At 32.5% G+C, this 17,413-nt stretch overlaps 1 protein-coding gene across 1 annotated transcript; it reads right to left on the reverse strand.

The window, feature by feature from the left end:
* Positions 1 to 2,118: 2,118 nt before the first annotated feature.
* Positions 2,119 to 9,105, reverse strand: LOC143536335 (elongation factor G-2, mitochondrial-like). The gene is made up of 16 exons (XM_077030355.1): positions 8,628 to 9,105; positions 6,261 to 6,482; positions 6,060 to 6,181; positions 5,825 to 5,975; positions 5,655 to 5,726; positions 5,382 to 5,477; positions 5,200 to 5,288; positions 5,042 to 5,108; positions 4,913 to 4,951; positions 4,657 to 4,827; positions 4,170 to 4,561; positions 3,954 to 4,074; positions 3,261 to 3,361; positions 3,101 to 3,161; positions 2,500 to 2,553; positions 2,119 to 2,390 (listed from the first exon to the last, which is right to left on the reverse strand). The coding sequence occupies exons 1-16, from the start codon at positions 9,015 to 9,017 to the stop codon at positions 2,289 to 2,291; spliced, it is 2,250 nt and encodes a 749-aa protein (XP_076886470.1). The 5' UTR covers positions 9,018 to 9,105; the 3' UTR covers positions 2,119 to 2,288.
* Between the last annotated feature and the right edge of the window lie 8,308 nt (positions 9,106 to 17,413).

Genomic DNA, 17,413 nt, shown 5'->3' on the forward strand with positions numbered 1-17,413 from the left:
GGTAAATTTACCCGTTTTTTTCTGAATTTTTTAGCCTGGCCATCTTGTTTATAAAAACAAATATACATATAGAGTCCCCTTTATTGCGTTTTCGTCCAAGCTTTGCTATTGTATAGTTGTAATTATAATTTGGTTGGGAACGGTGATTATATACGGTATCGGTACTAAAATTATCGATATCGAAATTCAGAAAAATTGGATACCAAATACTTAATACCGAACCAAATCCGTCGGTATGGTCAAAACATATATGTATTTCCAAAATCTACATATGTTTTGTTGTTTCAAAGATTAATAAAAGATAAAAAGAAAGAAAACATAAAAATTTAATAACAAGATAAAGATAAATCAAATACAAATCTTCTAATAATATACATCCTCTAATATATTTTTCTTCACTCCCATTTTTTTATTTTTATTTTTTTCCACAAAACACAATTACCCAAACTTCTGTCGATCATCATTATCATCATCAAAGAATTAAAAGTTCCGTTTATCTTTATAGAAACAAGGTTTTGACTTTTGACGTTGTAACATATTTGTGTTATAGTTTGTATGTGTGTGTGCATGTCATGGTTTTGACTTTTGAAGTTGTTAATATTGATATTTGTGCTAGATATAAATCTAGTTCTATGATTCATATATTTTTATTGCACAATAATAATAATAATAATCTAGGCATGGCGGATTTTGATAACCCCAACCGAGTTTATTCTCATTTTGGTCCCTCGTTAAATAAAGTTTGACAACCAGACATAACGAGGTTAATGAGTTCGGGTTTAACTGCAAGTCACATGTTTTGTAAAGGCTGCATAAGACCTGCAATTGATGTTCAAGCTAAGTGTCCAGTCTGTAGGCGCAAGGCTGCCCATAGCGAACTCCGCAGGATCTCCTTTTCTTGAGGTGTGTATATATGTTCGCTTTGCGTATATAATAACTAAATTTGAATAGTTTAATAATTTTCAGGTATTTCTTAATGCATTCCTTGTGGAGAACAAGTTTTATTTATTGAAGATTGCGGTAAATTCTGGTTAGGAGCGGTTAAAGGAATTACATTGATACATGATTCCGAACGATGTGTTCTATCCAAACGCAAGTTACGTCTACTATGTTTGCTATACTTTGTTTAGTTGATCTATGAATGCTAGTTTGCAAAGTCCTTTTTCTTGTAATGAACATCTTGGACGAGCGTGCACAACCCGTGTTAGTGTCCTCACGACCATGAACACAAAATAGGAACAGATAGGGGTGTGCGTGGTGCGGCTCGGTGTGGTTTTTGGCTAAAACCAAACCGAAAACCAAAACTTCGGTTTTTGAAGTTTTTGAAACCGTTCGGTTTCGGTTTTTCGGACTTTGTTTTGGTTTCGGTTTTTGCCATTTGAGCTTGAAAATTTTAGGCCGAAAAAAAGTTGACAAAAAATAATGAATTTAGGTATAAATAATTTTGTTAATTGTAAAATAATAGACTATTATACATATGATCAAAAATATTGGAGTTACATATTTATTACATTCTTATGAATCACTTAATATAAAAGATAAAAAAACAAAAACTTAGGAATTCAGTTCGGTTCGGTTCGTTTTTTTCGGGTTTTTTACATGCAAAACCAAAGCCGAACCGTTAGTGTGGTTTTTACAAAAGCATAAAACCAAACCGTCGGTTTTTGTTTCGGATCGGTTTTTTCTGTTTGGATTTTTGGTTTCTTGCACACACCTACGAGCAGATGCTCCCGTGGTAATTTGGGTCTTTTTTTCTTATTAGATACTGATGTCTGTATTTATAATAACTTTTTATTGAACAGTCAGAAACCAAAATTATAATACTATGCTATGTGTTACTCAGTTCACATGTTCAGTGTCATTTTATATAGTTAGCATAAACTCGCTTCAAATTATTGTTTCGGTTAGTTTCATTTTCCACAAAAGCTATTAAAAATGTTGGAAATATTTATATAATTTTATGTAAAATTTAAACATCATCATGCCATTTTGTTGGAATAAGCAAGCATGTCTTCATGTATAGACAGCACAACTATTCATATTATAACAAATATTACAAGATTTACCGTCACTCACGTAAATACGACAAGTAGTTATAAACTATATGTCAATCCAAGATAAATAAATACCCGTGTGTATAATCGCTTACTGAATCGAATGTGTTCTATGAGGATTTATTTGCTTATACAAAATCACTGACCACATTTCGGTCTCAACAAATAACAAGCAATTCTCACTCAACATAAGTAATCAAATATCTCCTAGAAAAAAATTGTTGCAACGATTAATTATTCGGCCTTCTTGGGTTTATGAGCATTGATCAATTGCGTTTGCACATCATTAGAAACCGGTGCGTGTTCTTTGTATTCCATTGTAAATTCACCCTTCCCCTGCTCAAACAATATATAATAATATTATTAACTTCAATAATCAAGCTTTTATAAATCAGCAATTGAGCATCTATGAAATTAAACACAATATTATTTTTTTATAACTAACCTGTGTCATGGATCGAAGAGCGGTCGAGTATCCAAACATGTTGTTCAGAGGAACCTGAAAGTAAAAAAAACGGAATGATATACTATAACCAAACGTAATTCATTAGCTACAATATTTTTAGAGTGAACTGCGGTTTGTCCAAATCTGTGGTTTTAGTCCAATAGTTTCAGATTTGCGATTTTCGTCCCTGTGGTTTCATTTCACTTGCAATTAAACCCGAATTCATTAACCCCGTTAAGTCTGATCGTTAATATACCATCAGCGTGCCCTTCACGTGAGGGGTATTTTTGTCCTTTTCTCCCCAAATAAACCCCAGTCGTAATTCGCAAGCTTCCCCTCACGTTAGGGGTTGGGGTGTATTTGGAGAAAAGGACAAAACTGCCCCTCACGAGAAGGGTACGCTGATGGGTTTAACGACCATACTTAACAGGGTTAATGAATTCGGGTTTAATTGCAAGTGAAATGAAACCACAAGAACAAAAATCGCAAATTTGAAACTATTGGACTAAAACCGCATATTTGGAAAAGCTGCAGTTCACTCATTTTTTTATAAAGATTTTCTTATGAGATTGCAAGTTACAACGAGCAGTGGTTTACTTACAAGAGCGTTAATTACAGAATCGTCTCCTTCCTGGTCGTTTCCAACGATAATACCTTTTCTCCTATAGAATTATATGAAAATTTATATATTATATAGTTGAAGAAACTTGTACTTAAATGACAAATATACCAAAATATAAAAAAGGTATAGGCTGTTTTACCTGTTTAAGTCGCCAGCAACGGTGCCCTGAAACTCGGTGGGCACTTTCAATTCCACCATCATCACAGGTTCCAATATTACAGGTTTGCATTTTGTGTAACACTGTTTCATCAATTAACAAAATTATTTTTTCTACATAATTTAATTAAACATTTGGAAGTTTCGAATAAACAAAATACTTTGCAAAAATGGGCAATTTTTGAAGGAAAAAAAACAAAAAAAATTATTTTTTTACATCATTAAATTAGCATTTGGAAGAATCAAATAAACAGAATACTTTGCAAAAATGGGCAATTTTTAAAGAAAAAAAAACAAAACAAAAATTAATTTTTTACATCATTATATTAGCATGTGGAAGAATCAAATAAACAGAATACTTTGCAAAAATGGGCAATTTTTGAAGAAAAAAAAACAAAAAAATCAACTTTTTACATCATTAAATTAGCATTTGGAAGAATAAAATAAACAGAATACTCTGCAAAAATGGGCAATTTTTGAAAAAAAAAACAAAAAAAAATTAATTTTTCTACATCATTAAATTAGCATTTGGACGAATCAAATAAACCGAATACTTTGCAAAAAAATGGGCAATTTTTGAAAAAAAAAACAAAAAGACAAAAACAACGGTTTTAAATTCTTCCCAGAAAACTATATTAGCTGACATATAGACGTGAAAACTGGAAAAAAAGCAGACCTGTCTAAAAGCGTATATTGAAGCTAATCTGAAAGCAAGTTCACTAGAATCCACAGCATGAGATGCACCGTCTGTCAGAACAACGCGAATATTTTCAACAGGGAATCCAATCAAAGCACCCCTGCACACGCAAACACGATCGGTCAGTCTTGAATTCATTTAAACAAAAAACGCACATAGTTAACGAAACAGAATAATCAACTGGCAGATGCTTACGAATTAGCAGCTTCCTTAAAACCCTTCTCAATATGCGGTATAAAGTTGGAAGGTATAGCCTGTCCGATCATCAAATTCTCGAACTCAAATTTGGTCTCTGATCCTTCGGGAAGTGGTTCCATATACCCGCACACTCTTCCGTATTGACCTTGACCTCCACTTTGTTTCTTATGTAGATAATCGAATTCTGCACGCTGTGTTATTGTCTCTCTGAAGTTGACACGTGGTTTTCCAACGGTTGCATCAACCTTATATTCCCGTTTAATGCGCTCCACATAAACTTCCAGATGTAACTCTCCCATTCCAGATATGATTGTCTGACCACTCTCGGGGTCCAATCCAACACGGAATGTAGGATCCTCTCGTTGAAACCGGTTTAAAGCTTTTGAGAACTGACGTAAATAAACAATGTCAAATTTCAAAAAATATAACATTAAGCACAGTTAAGTGTTAATTTGATAAAAAGTTGGAATTCAGAAATACGCACTTGTTTTCCAGAATCTTTTGAAACTGGTGAAACTGCTAATGAAACAACGGGTTCTGGGACATTCATGGAAGTCATGGTGTATTTAACAGACCCGTCTGTAAAAGTATCCCCTGATGCACAATCCAAACCGAACACTGCTACAATTTGACCCGCGTGAGCTTCTTGGATGTCCTAATGTTAATAAAGAGACGATAAATGAATATATAAAATAAACATAATTAAATTCGAGAAAGAACTGCCTTTAAATAATCTATACCTCCATGGAATCTGAGTGCATCCGGCCTAGTTTAGACACCTGTGACATATTTTACGTTGAACGATAAATCAACCATACAAACTAAATTTATGATCTAAAACTCTAAAAGACTAAAACAGTGAAACTCACTTTAATTTTCTTCCCTGAGTTGATGTTTGTTATAAAATCACCTTTCTTGAGCACACCTTCATAGATTCTTCATAAAAATGAAATGACATTACAACATTAGTTGCTTTAGTGATAAACGGATATAAAACTTTAACAGGCGGTGTTGAATGAATGTTTACCTTAAATAAGTCAACTGACCAAATTGGCGTTCTTCAAGTTTAAAAGCTAATGCGACCATATGTCCAGCTGGCGTTCCTGATAACTTAACCTGCAATACTCCAATTGATGAAAAAAAGTCAAGTCACATATTAAGGCTATTTAAATATATAAAAATTATTTCATATTACTTAATAGTGAATACCTTCTCTTCTTTCTTTGACTGGTCGAGGGCAAAATTGTCAACTTCAAGTGGACACGGTAGATAATGAAGAACACCATCAAGAAGCGGTTGTACTCCCTAATTAAATAAAACAATTGGATTCATACTTATGTCAAAAAAACACTTAAAAATTACTTTAGCTAAATCAGTCACGCTAGGCTACTTTAATTACTATACATAGTGAAAATATTAATTTTCTTTTGTAAAAAGATATTAACATAATCAAAAACCAATTTACAAAGAAAGAATGGTTACCTTGTTCTTAAACGCACTACCCATAAATACTGGTATAAATTTCCTTGCTATAGTCGCCCGACGAATAGCAGCCTGGTTAACAATAAACCATATAATTACAACATTCATATTAAGCAGTGTAAAACCTTCTTGTTCCAGAAAAAGTGAAATTCATATTTAATCCAGCATACCGCAAGATCAGCAGATGATATAGGTTCATCACTGAGGAACAATTCAGCGAGTTCATCATCAACATCAGAAACCGCTTCAATTAACTCGCGCCTCTTTTCTGTAACCATTGCTTGCATATCAGCTGGAATTTCTTGTCTCACAACATTTTCACTGTCAAAAATGCAAAATAATATTAAAATTTTTTGTTACAGATGATATATAGTTAATAGTTTGTTACCAGATTAGAAAACAAACCCGCTAGAACCATGAAAAAAATACGCCTTTAGTTGCACAAGATCTATAAGACCCTGAAAATCCTCTTCCAATCCAATTGGAATTTGCACTGCAGCACTGTGATGTCGAAGTTTTTTCCTTGCCTTAAAATATATGAAAATAAACATTAAAACGGGTTGAATGAAAATGTTATGATGATGCCATGATGATGAAAGACTATACCTGATTAAGAACCCTCCATGGATCTGCTCCCATTCGATCAAGTTTGTTAATAAAAGCAACCCTGGGGACCTCATATCGTCTCATTTGTCTATCAACAGTAATTGACTGACTTTGCACACCACCAACACTGCAGAGAACGAGGATTGCTCCATCTAGAACACGCAATGCTCTCTCGACTTCAATTGTGAAGTCAACGTGACCAGGAGTGTCAATTATATTGATCTGCAATAATATAAGTTTTTGCTTTAATTAAACCAAAGTTAAGTTAACCAAAAAGCATAAATGATAGTGATCAAAGTTACAAAGCATAAAAACAAAATGCAAATCAAGGATTAACTAAAATTCATCAACTAAAAATATATGCTTTTTAAAACCAAGTTCAGACTTTTACTTATCGTATGTTCACAGCATCTTAATTATGTCGCATTTCATATATTTAGTATATTTAAATAGGCTATTTACTCTTTTACTTGTGTGTACACTTAATCTTCTATTTAGACTATAAAGCATTAGAAGGCAACTCAACTCCCTAGTCCCACCCATATAACAATTTCTACAAAACCGCTAATAAAATACCAGATGCAAAACATTTAAATTTCCTTCCTGCAAATACCAAAATCAATAACATCTAATTCTTCGATTTTTTACTTCTGTCTTTTACAAAACTGGCCAATTCTATATTGCAAGTCTATATAACTACTCTTTCAACTGTTAGAAGACACCTGCTAAACCAATAATAAATATAGATATGAGACATGTTTAAAGATTATGAAGACTTAAATCATACTAGAGATGGCGTGTGGTCCGGTTCAGTCGGTTGTGATGAAACATTGGGCCAACCTGATAAGTATGGTTTTTGGAAAAACTAAACCAAGCCGAACAAAATGAAACAATGAAACAATGGAGTGGTATCTATAGCTTCCTTTCATGTATTTTTAACCAAACCGTAAACCGATACTATTAACCAAACCGAACCAAAAAATTCAAACTTTCATATATTTCTAGCTATTATACCTCCATTTCATTTATTTATACCTTCACTTTATGCATTTACATCTCCATTTCATGTATTTATGCATCCATTTCATGAATTTCTAAATAAAAATTTTAGCCCAAATTTGATTTTCGTTATTAACCGAACCGCAAACCAAAAAATTAACAAAAACCGATTGGTTAATTTGGTTGAGGCTAATAACAAAACTGTGCATACCCCTACAATCGACTAGTCACCCATTAATCGCTATTTGGTCAAAATCAGTCAAAGCTTTATATATATATATATATATAATTGGGCATACGTATATTAAATTTAAGGTTACATATAAATTCCAATCCGATAGATCCTTAATCCCTACCCCACCACCCGACTAGCACCTAACGAGTTTTTTATAAAACTGCCAATACGTATAGATTATTGGTAATCTACTAATCAAATAGTTGAATAAATCATTAATAGACGTGCACGGCCCAGCTCAGCAGGTTTTGAAGAATTTTAAGCCAAATGTATTGCACAAAACATATTTGGCGCCTTTATGGTTTGAAACAGTTTTTTAACATGAATCGTAGAATTATAAAAAGACCAAACATTTTTACCTCTTGAGTAGGGGTGTTCAACGAATCGATCTTCGAGTTAATCGAATTAAATTATTCAAAATTTGAAAATTCAAAGCTTGACGTGGATTCTATTCTAAAATTCAATTTGACAATTCAAATAGCACCCCATTCAAAAATTTAATTCGGTTTGAATTCGAAATTTGAATTCTTGTTAATTTTATTCGATTAGAATTCAACCAAATATAATAATTAGTTTTAAATCTATACACAAAGCCACCACAAATAATCTTCAAAACTACTAACAAAAGTAACCGAAATGATCTGATAATCTTTCCAGGTGCAATAAAAAAGTACCCTCGGTTAACCGAAATTAACCGAACCATTCGTATTTTCATATACTACTAGCTTTTATGCATCCATCTCATCCACTTCATGTATTTCTACGCAAAAAATTATATAGCCCAAATTCAATTTTGGTTACTAACCAAATAAACCGAAAACCGATATTACATAATCGGTTTCAAACCAATTCCGAGCATACAGTTTCAAACCGGTTTCTACATAATCGGTTTCAACGTAGGTAACATCAATGAAGCTACAGCGAATTGTATGAACTTAAATCAATCAATCAAATCAAATCAAATCAATTTGTATGCAACGATCGGCCCAATCAACTTCTCCAACGAAATATCGAACTAGATCCTAAATCGACCTGTAAGTGTGAGCTAAGCTAATCCAATTACAAAACAACTAATATTAATGATCTTCAAAGCTACTAACAATGTGGAAATGAAATAATAAATTAATAATCACCTGATAATCCTTCCAGGTGCAATAAGTAGCCGCGGACTGTATCGTGATCCCTTTCTCCCGTTCCAGCTCCATCGAATCCATTTTCGCACCAACGCCATCTTTTCCTCTAACCTCATGAATCTCATGAATCCTTCCGGTGTAATACAACACTCTCTCCGTCAACGTCGTCTTTCCGGAATCAATATGCGCCGATATCCCGATGTTCCGTACTCTATCCATCGATTCCTTCCACCACGGATCCTTATCGTCATTCACTCTCGCGTTTGGCGCCGCGGCGTAGCGGCGGAGGTGGAGCAGTGCGATGGCTGGCGACGGCGACGGTGGTGATGGATTGAGTGATGAACGGAGAGTGTATAGTAACTGCGTTGTGGAGGATCGAGATCGATACATGGTGTTAGGGTTTTGATTGATTGATAAACCCTAACTGGTTTTATTGTTGAAGAAGAAGATGATGGAAGAAGGCGGCTGGGTTTAATAATATTATGGAAAATTGGATATTAATAATTCCAAACTAATAATTTGACCGGTAATAATCCTAACTATCAATTTTGTTATCAATAACAATCTCAGTTAAATAAAACAGTTAACTCCGTTAATTATTGATGACATGGCGCGTGACGTGGTGATTACTTGGCGGGTGAGGTGTACTTTTTCATTTTATTTTAATTCTTGAATATACAGACCAAATTCTGATATCCTCTCAAAGAAAATTAAGCTAGTTCGTTTCTACAGCCAGCTCTTCTAATCGTTTTGTATCTTTCAATCCTCTCAAAGAAAATTAGCCTGGTAATTTGTATTTATATTTTTCAACTCGTCCAGAAGTTTCAGGCTCAACCCAATTTGAACAATAACCACCCTGTTTAACAGTCACATGCCACGTCATGCCATCAATAATTAACGGAGTTAACTGTTTTATTTAATTGGGATTGTTATTGGTAACAAAACTGATAATTGGGATTATTACCAGTCATATTGTTAGTTGGGATTATTATTGGCCAATAGTTGATAGTTGGGATTATTGATATCCAATTTTCCTAATATTATTATTATGAAATGAAATGACGGGTTATAAAAATATCTTTTTAAGATGATAAAATATTATGAAATGAAACCGGTTAACTGAACCGACTTGAAATTATTGGGATGAGCTCAGGATGGTACCGGTATCGATTCTGAAAATCCCGATCCCGAAAATTCAAAATATTTAGACCGGTACCGGTACCGAAATGTTCGGTTTGGTATCGGTATTTCGTGCAAGATTCGGGATAAACCAGTACCGTACCGATACTGTAAACTAAAAACTTGGTACCGATTTGGTAACCAGGAACGCTCATGCCTAACCCGAAAATCAAATATGTTCGAAACCGATTATATAGAAACCGGTTTGTAATTTTCTCTGTCAAAACCGGTTAACTGAACCGAAACCGGTCAAACCCCGAACCGAAACAGATCGTAATCTGGTCAAAAAACCGGTTACAACGCGAACCGACACTAATCATAAACCGGTTTTGGCTTTTACTGACCAAACCGAACCAGTTTTAATCCAAACTGGTTTTGGATTTAAACCGGTTTATGCACGAACTGCCACTTACTAGTCAGGTACATTTTTTTTTATTTATGTCCTTTAGATTTTGTGAAAATGTTGATTACCATTATGAAGTTTTATAGCAAACACTCATATTTAGATGGTAAAGATTCATTATATTTTGTTTATAGAAACTAAATATATTATTTAACTTATGCATATAACGTTTTAGGACGTACTTATAGAGGGTACCGATACAACTTTTGTGACATTGACTGTTGACATGGGCAATGTCCGAGATCAACAAAAAGAAAGGAATGAAAATGAAATTGCCAACTGAAATCCGAAACAACATGGGTAGAATATAAAAGGTAGACGAACTAGATACCGCAAAAGTGTCATACTTGAAAATGGTGGTAAAAGAGACACCAAGGTTGCACATACTCAAGTAGAGACAACTTCAAGATTTCGATTTTTTATAAACAACTTATACTAACCAATACCATAGCAAATGTAAAAGAAAGTTTTACAAATTTGTGATTTATTAGTGTAGTGTTTCATTTTTACAAATTGTTTAAAGATGTTTTAGATGATCTTTTGGCATTGACTACAACTAGAGTTATTGTTCTTTTATTGTTCTTTTTCATCAGATTTTTTTGTTACTAATATTTGAATTTGAATGTTGTTGGAACTTTGACATGCCCGAGTCAAAGTTGCCTACCGGGGTCATTGCACATGTTGTGTTAAATATAACTTCCATAATAACGTCCCGGTTTCGCAAGATTCTTTTGTCCCATTTCGATCTTGAAGCTCAACATTTCACTCCTTGATGATCTAGAAAAAGCATCAGATTTTTTTTTAAAAAAATTATTGAAATCAAATTGGATGCAGAGATAATATAAACTTCAGAATAAGAGTTTGTAACAAACCGAGTGCGAGCTCTTATAAGTCAAAATAAGTTGAACACGGGCTAAGTTCAACTCATTTACACCCCTAGTTAGGTGTCATCATAATGAGTTAACATTAGATATTGATAAACTGTAATCCTATGAAATCAATTAACATTTTTTATTTTTTTTGTATGTAACTAGTCTATGGTCTATGTTTGTGAGTTTGTTTCGTGTTGGATGTTAGGCCCAAGCCCAATACTACATGGTTTGGTACAGTGAACAAAAACCGAACTATAACTAAAAATCGAACTGTTAACTAAAATTAAACATAACTGAATAAAACCGATGGTTATAGACTTATGGGTAAGTGAATATTATTAGCTAGACATTCGGTTTTTGTTACGGTTAATATGTCTTCATTAACCGACTTTAGCCAACCAAAACCGAACCTTATATGTTTATACTAATTCAAATATTATAGCTCTATTTCTATCTCTTATGCATTTGTTTCTATATTTATATCTCTATGTTCATCTTTTATTCTTCTACTATTTTTAAATTTTATAACTCTATATCCGTCTTTTACACCATAACCGTACCAATTTCAACTAGGACAAAGGAAAAAAAAACATAAAAGTACATTGAAGAATTAACCGAACTTAATCCAAACCAAAGTTGGTGTCTTCATGATTTGTCTTGCATTTTAGGTGAGTCCATCAACCAAAGATTTAGAAATTTGATGATAGCTTGGTTACAATTCTATCAGATATTCATTAAAAAAATATATTATTGTTTCAAAGTATCTCCTATAGTTAAGTTATTCACAAAGATTTTACCTTCTTATTACATATTTAATCAAAAATTTGAAAAATCACTTATGAGTGATGAATCTATCAAAATTAATGATGGAAAATTATAATAAAAATTTAGAAATAAATATCTTAAACTCAAAGTCAAATGCACTTCCGTAATTGTTGCTTCTATTGAATCTATTATATTTGGTCGTTAAGTTAGTTACAATGGAAGTCAGCAAAAACGTGGCATACAAAAAATATAGTATACAAAAAATATTATGATTATAGAAGTCAACAACATTTGAGAAAAATAAAAATATAAATCAAACCTAAAAGACACTATTAAATAGCTATAAATAATAAGTCGTATTAGATAGTCGAATAACCTAAAGTAGCTTCTTTTAGCTATTATATTTTCATAACTTGTGTTATTTAAATTACTAAGTAGAAAACATGGGATGATTATTAATTAATAAAAATGAATTAAAAATAGAAAAATAATTAACATAATTATATATAAAAAAAGAAAGAAAGTATGCTTTGTTATTCAATTTTTTTTAAGTTAGAACAATAAGAACTATTTTCGCTTGCAAGTAAGATCACGTATACATTTACAATTTTTATCTGAACGAGAAATCAATTTCTATTTAAACTTATTCATGGTGGTGCGTCTTCTTTCTTCAATTGCTACTGGTTGCTTGTGGAAGATAAAGATAACATGAATCTAATTGCTACCAGTACCAGTTGTTGCAGAACACTGATGAATACATAATGGTTCCGGCTAAGGCAATCCTGTTCTTACACTACTAAACACATGAATATTATCATGTACATTTATGTCAAACAATTGATGATGAATTGGCTAACAAGAAACCATGTGAGCAGATAAACTCCGTCAAAAATATTATCATGGGTAATTTGGTTAATGACAATTTTTGTTATTTAATTTTCATACCTTTTACCATTAATAAGAAAATGTTACCTTTATATCTAATAAGTAAGTTTTAAAATTTTATTTTCATATTTGTTTATATACTAACATTTAGCTCTCCGCGTTGCGGCGAGGGAGCAAAAGTATGAAAATATTATGCTAAAATGTTTTATCGAACACATGTACTGAAGAGCGTTGGACCCACGTTTTGCAGGGGGACTCTTAAAACAAACGAAAAGTACATGTAAAAATGTTAAGCCTCACACGACTGTTGTGTGTTAACATGTAAAAATTAAACCGAAACACAAAAAAAATAACTAAGTCAACTTAGGACCCGTGTGGTGCGTCTTGGTTGTTAAATGTGAAAAATAAACATAAAAGTGTTGAACCACACATCCTCATTGCATTGTGTTAACTTGCGAAATCTAGACCGAAAACCGGGAAAACTTTCAAATATGAAAATTATTTGAGGCCAAACTTGAAAGTTAAAAATTGTTGGAATTATAAGAAAAATGTTTACGACAAACATGTAATATATGAAAAGTGTAGGGATTAAAAAGTAAAAAGTAAAACACCAAAACAAAATGTTCAAATTTATAAGCAAATAGTACAAGTAATAAAGCCTTACAAAGTTGCCTTTTGTATATATATATAATATAATTTTACTTTTATATTTTAAATTTGGGTTAAGTAAATGTAAAAGTAATTAACAAAAAACTAAGTCATAAATTAAAAATAATAATTACTATAAAGTTAAATAAAAAACTAGCTACGTGTAGAAAGGCCCCAGGCAAACACTTCATTCATGGCCAAGTTGAGTAGCCGTATAATCTCCGGTTAACTATACAAACCAAACCCAACCCAACCCAACCCAACCCAATCAAGCAAGGCGTTATTCATTTTCATGAATTAATTAAGTTTTTATCAAACAAACGAACAGTTATTCACGAATAGCTAAAATTCTTATAAGTGTTTGTTCATTAAAAAAATGAAATTGTTCGTGTTCCTTCGTTACGATTGAAGCTGACATGTTATATTTTTCCCTCCTAATGGTGGTTGAAATGTAGATATCATATGGTCAGCAAGGGAGTGAGCATGACAAGAAACAATGTATCAATAATCAACACACTTTGAAATTTTGTTATATTATATAATAGAATGAATTGAAATATATATATAACATTATCGAAGGTAGAATAATACAACTTCCCTTGTCAACCACGTCTTTTTTTTTATACACATCCTTCTCGATCTTCTTTTGCAACGACTTCAGAAAATAAACAAACATTACCTGAGAACAAGTCTTCCCATGATTAACATTAGATTCTCTCTCTCTCTCTCTCATACACACACACAAACATTCAAATTATAGGTTTTGTTACACAACCAAATATTCACGTGATTAACACGCATAGGTACAAATGAGCCAAGCCGTTTGTGAGCTATTCGGGGCTTGCACATAATTACAGTTTTGAACTAGAGTAAACATATTAAAAAAAATAATATAGTGTAATAATAATCACAGTAGTGCTAACATAATTACTCTAATTATTTGTACATTTTTCATGATAGAAGTTATTTGTATTTGATTCAAACCCCTTACTTATATAACTTTTATTATATATATAAAGTTATGAGAAAAATAACTAAATAATATATATTTTATTATGTAAAATTATAATTGAAATGTGTGTGTATGTATAATTATAAATATACTAAATTAATTTATAAACAATGAACGACCGAGCTCAAGCTTCAAAACCTAGTCAATAGCCGAGCTCGAGCTTTGGAAGTAGAACTCGAAACGAGTCGAACTCGAGCTCTGTGTAAGTTAAAAGAGCCGAGTTTGAGCTTAGGCCATGTTTTGAATTGAGTTTAAAAACAACTTATTGACTTAATGGGCTTTTCAAAATACCATTTTAAAAGAAGTCACATACTTTGATTTTAGAAAACAATTTTTTAACTTTATCAGCTAAAATAAAATTGACTTTTGTGATTGAAACGCTTTTTTAACTTATTGGATTTTTTTAAAAAACCAATAAGTAAATAAGTTGATTTTAAATTCAATCCCAAACACGTCCTTAGTCAAGCTCGGCATCGGCTCGTTGGCATCTATATTATAATATTAACATGATAGACATGTAGCAAGCAATGAAGTGTGGCACACACTTGAAGAGTATATGGTTGCTTGTGATGGGATCATGGGAGGACTGAAGAAGTCAAAAGGAAATATTTGATTCCTTAAAAATCCTGTTTGATCTTCTCATGGAAACAAAGGTAAAAAACACTTCATGAGCTAAGGCTTACCATGTTCCAAAGCTTGCAAGTTCCTTGTTTTTCACGGGTCACATTTAGTGTGGGGTGAAAAAATGTGGAGATCCTTGTATCTCATGATGAGTGTGTTTTAACGAAAACCCACGTTTAACTTAAAAATATATCACGAAAACTACTACCAATCAATTAAATCTTATTAATTTTTAAAAGAGCCCGTAGGGTCTCGTTCAGACGTTCACCTGGCACACCCTGGCTCTGCCTTAAAGAGACTAATATATATGGGTTCCGTATCACACACAGACAAGTCCTAATTCATACCATACTCGATACTAAGCCAAAATCAAGTGAAAGGATTAGAGGTTAAAACTTCTAAGTAAAGGGCATGCAACTAATGATTCCTGTGAAATACCATCCTTTATCTTTTTTGGTGATGTTATTGGTAGGTGATGCATTTAAGGTAATAATTTGTATTTTACTTATAAAGAGTTAAAAGATTGACAACGATGTACAAATAAATTAGATACTGCTATTTAACGTCCAATAGTGGCTAGAACCCTCAGATAGATTTTCTTTTGGCTTTGTGGACTCCTCAATAACACATGCCTATCAACTCAATTTTTTATTTTTATTTTTTTCAAAACCATGGTCAAATAATACAATTCTAGTTTTTTTACAGTGTATCAATAATTTTATTATACTTATGCTTAAATTACAAGATTATTTAATTTTAATAATCTCAACTTTAACCTATTAGCCGGGATTAATCTTAACATAGGAAATGCTTACGAATACTCATAACTTTGAATGTATGTTCCTCAAGTGATCATACACTAACTGTAGTTAACACTTTTAGTTTTCTTATGACATGGACTGCATATGTGACAAAAACGTGTATGTTACTGACTGAAAGTTAACTAAAAGTTAACTCTGCTAATTAATTTTTTAGATCTTCAATTAAGTGTTTATTAGAAATGTAAGCAAGCTTTATGACAAATCCCTTTTATTTTGTAGTAAGAGACAAATTTTTGCCATACAAGCATTCCACGTCATAGAAAAAATTGAAGTGGCTAACTTTTAATTAGTTTGAGATCGCTGGAGAAAAATATTACGGTTAGTCAGGACTGTATGTAAACGTTTATTAGGTTGAAATTAATCCCCACTAATAAGTCAAAGTTAAAACTAATTAATAAAATCTAATAACCCAAAATTACAATACAAACTTTGTATGCTTATAAATACATGAAAATTTTATTTTTATAAACTTATGGTTACAATAAAAAAATTATTTGACATATTTGACGTGCTTAGACGAAAGTTGATGATAGAAAAGTATCTTTATATAAAATTTAATGACAAAAAAATATATTTGTCGTATATTATATACTTATAAATACAACATAACTTTATTATTTTTGTTCAATTTCGTGATCAACAAAGATTTGACTTTTTCATTACATGTTTAATCAAAATTTCGAAAAGTCACTTATCAATCAAAATTATTCACATAAAATTATAAATATTTTAAATAATAACTAATTAAGTCAAATGCACTTCGTTTTCGTAGCTTCAAAAATTTCTACATGACCCCGTGACCGTTAACTAGTTACAAGGGAAGGGTCAGCAGCCAAAAACGTGGCATACACAAAATATAATGATTATAGAAGTCAACAATAACCTTTGGATTTTTTTAAATTGATAGCAATAAATAATAAAGCTAATAGACTTATATGATTTTTATATATCTTTCCTTGTATGTAGGATGTTAGGTGAGATATTTATCTTGTAAAACAAGTCTTGTATTATGCATTTTTGGGCCATACACACTGCTGCTAATAAATCTGATAATAATTTGGGCCCCTACAATAATCAACGAGCTGATTCTTTGGATCGGGGACGCGGTCGTGGTGGCCGCTACCGAGGTGGTCGTGGTCGAGGACGACATGCCTATGGCAGGGGTCGGGGAACTTCACAAAATTATTATCTGCCATTTGGAAACTCATATGGCACACCTCCTGCTCAACATGGGAATTCAGTTTGGTCACAACACCAACCATGGGCCACATAACAATTTCAACAACCATTTTATTCAGACCAATGGCCTAACCCACCTTGCCCCTACCCCACAACATCCAGACCCAACTCATCAAACAGTGGACCTGGTTTGCTTGGACCATGGCCCAATCAGGCCCATATGGCAGCATACACCCCAACAAATATTGAACAAGCCATGTATACCATGTCGCTAAACCCACCGGATCAGTGGCTCATGGATACCGGAGCAACATCTCACATGACCAATAATTCAAGTAATTTTCAATCTCTTTTTTATAATGGCATCTTAAATAATATCACAGTTGGAAATGGTACAACCA

This window comes from Bidens hawaiensis, unplaced genomic scaffold (assembly GCF_021521415.1).
Source record: "Bidens hawaiensis isolate Kalapana, Puna unplaced genomic scaffold, B.hawaiensis_p1.1 tig00010780_1, whole genome shotgun sequence".
Classification (NCBI taxonomy): domain Eukaryota; kingdom Viridiplantae; phylum Streptophyta; class Magnoliopsida; order Asterales; family Asteraceae; genus Bidens; species Bidens hawaiensis.